The sequence below is a fragment of the Pteropus vampyrus genome, unplaced genomic scaffold (assembly GCF_000151845.1).
Source record: "Pteropus vampyrus isolate Shadow unplaced genomic scaffold, Pvam_2.0 Scaffold59, whole genome shotgun sequence".
In the NCBI taxonomy this organism is placed as follows: domain Eukaryota; kingdom Metazoa; phylum Chordata; class Mammalia; order Chiroptera; family Pteropodidae; genus Pteropus; species Pteropus vampyrus.
The window spans coordinates 6,966,225-6,967,428 of NW_011888840.1; the positions used below are offsets into that span (position 1 = coordinate 6,966,225).

Below are 1,204 nucleotides of genomic sequence, written 5' to 3' on the forward strand. Positions count from 1 at the left end.
TATGACTCAGATTCCCTGAGCTCCCCAAATCTGTATTCCAATATGATTATTTTAGAACAGGCCCCCTGTTTCCTACAGGGGTTGCCATGGAAACCAAGACCTTCCAGATGTAGACTCATGGCCACTGGGCCTGCTCCCCAAGAGGGAGATGCAGCCGGATTTCCTGGTGGCCACACCGGAATCCCCCCCGCTCCCCGTCTCCCCTCCCAGCAGAAAGCAGGGTCATCTCTCCTCTCTCAGAATCATTCTCTCTCTGGTCCCTCCCCCTCCTTGGGGGACACCGGCCCCTGGGGACTTCTCACCAGATCCCGCTGCTGGAGCAGGATCTTCTTCTTCACGGACCAGGCCAGCACATCATGCTGGAGGTCACTCAGCACTGGAGATGAGGACATTTGGAGAAAGAGAGTGATGAAGAGTCAGGTTTTCCTCTCCCCACTGGGAACTAGGAGACATGCAAGACGTCGCTCGGAGGCAGAGGACCAAAACCCGTCAGAGCTGAAGGTCGAGTTCCCCGCCCCCGAAAGGTCCTCCTGCTCTTGGGATGCTTCCCAGGATGTGGTCTGGAAGGCGGGATTCTGAGGCTGGAGCCCGGAATCACCCACCCTCGACGATACGTTGAATCAACTCAGGGTGGTCTCAGGCTGTGTGTCACATGGCAAGTCAGTCACACTGAGCCCACCTGACCTTGGAGACAAGTGTGACGTGAGGATGAAAAATCATACATTTGAGGGTTTTGGAGAGGTGGCATCTAACACAGTTTTTTTAGGGGGTGTGACACCCCTATTCTTCCAGACCACTCTTACTTACTATTTATGACTCCAAGCAGGTAAGAGATGGAGTCCTCAGAGTTAGCCGATTTATCATATGAGCTCTCTCGCAGTGCATTTAGGATGGCACCACCAGGGCCATCCAAATGACCCAAGGGTTTCTGTTCAAGCTATAGGGGACAGGTATTATTACTGACGATGATAGTAACAAGATCATGTTATTTCCCTATAAATTCTGTGACTATACGCGATTAACCAAGGGGTGGGGGAAGGGCTCTAAACGCACCCACAGAGGATACTGAACACCCTCCGTCTGTGGGGCTGCACACCTTTGCCCTTGTTATTGGACATCGGGCCAGAGTCCTCAATCTCAGACACCCTTCTTATTCCCCTGAGATTACCCCCATTCTTCCTTCCCCCATATAACTTGGCAGCAG

General features: G+C 52.7%; 1 protein-coding gene across 1 annotated transcript in view; it reads right to left on the reverse strand.

The window, feature by feature from the left end:
• Nucleotides 1-242: 242 nt before the first annotated feature.
• LOC105292576 (gasdermin-C-like) overlaps nucleotides 243-1,204 on the reverse strand; it is a 13,115-nt gene continuing 12,153 nt past the window's right edge. The window contains exons 7-8 of the mRNA XM_023530989.1: nucleotides 808-937; nucleotides 243-376 (exon numbers count right to left, since the gene is read on the reverse strand). Of these exons, the coding sequence (XP_023386757.1) occupies nucleotides 243-376; nucleotides 808-937 (264 nt within the window). The remainder of the gene's footprint in view (nucleotides 377-807; nucleotides 938-1,204) is intronic.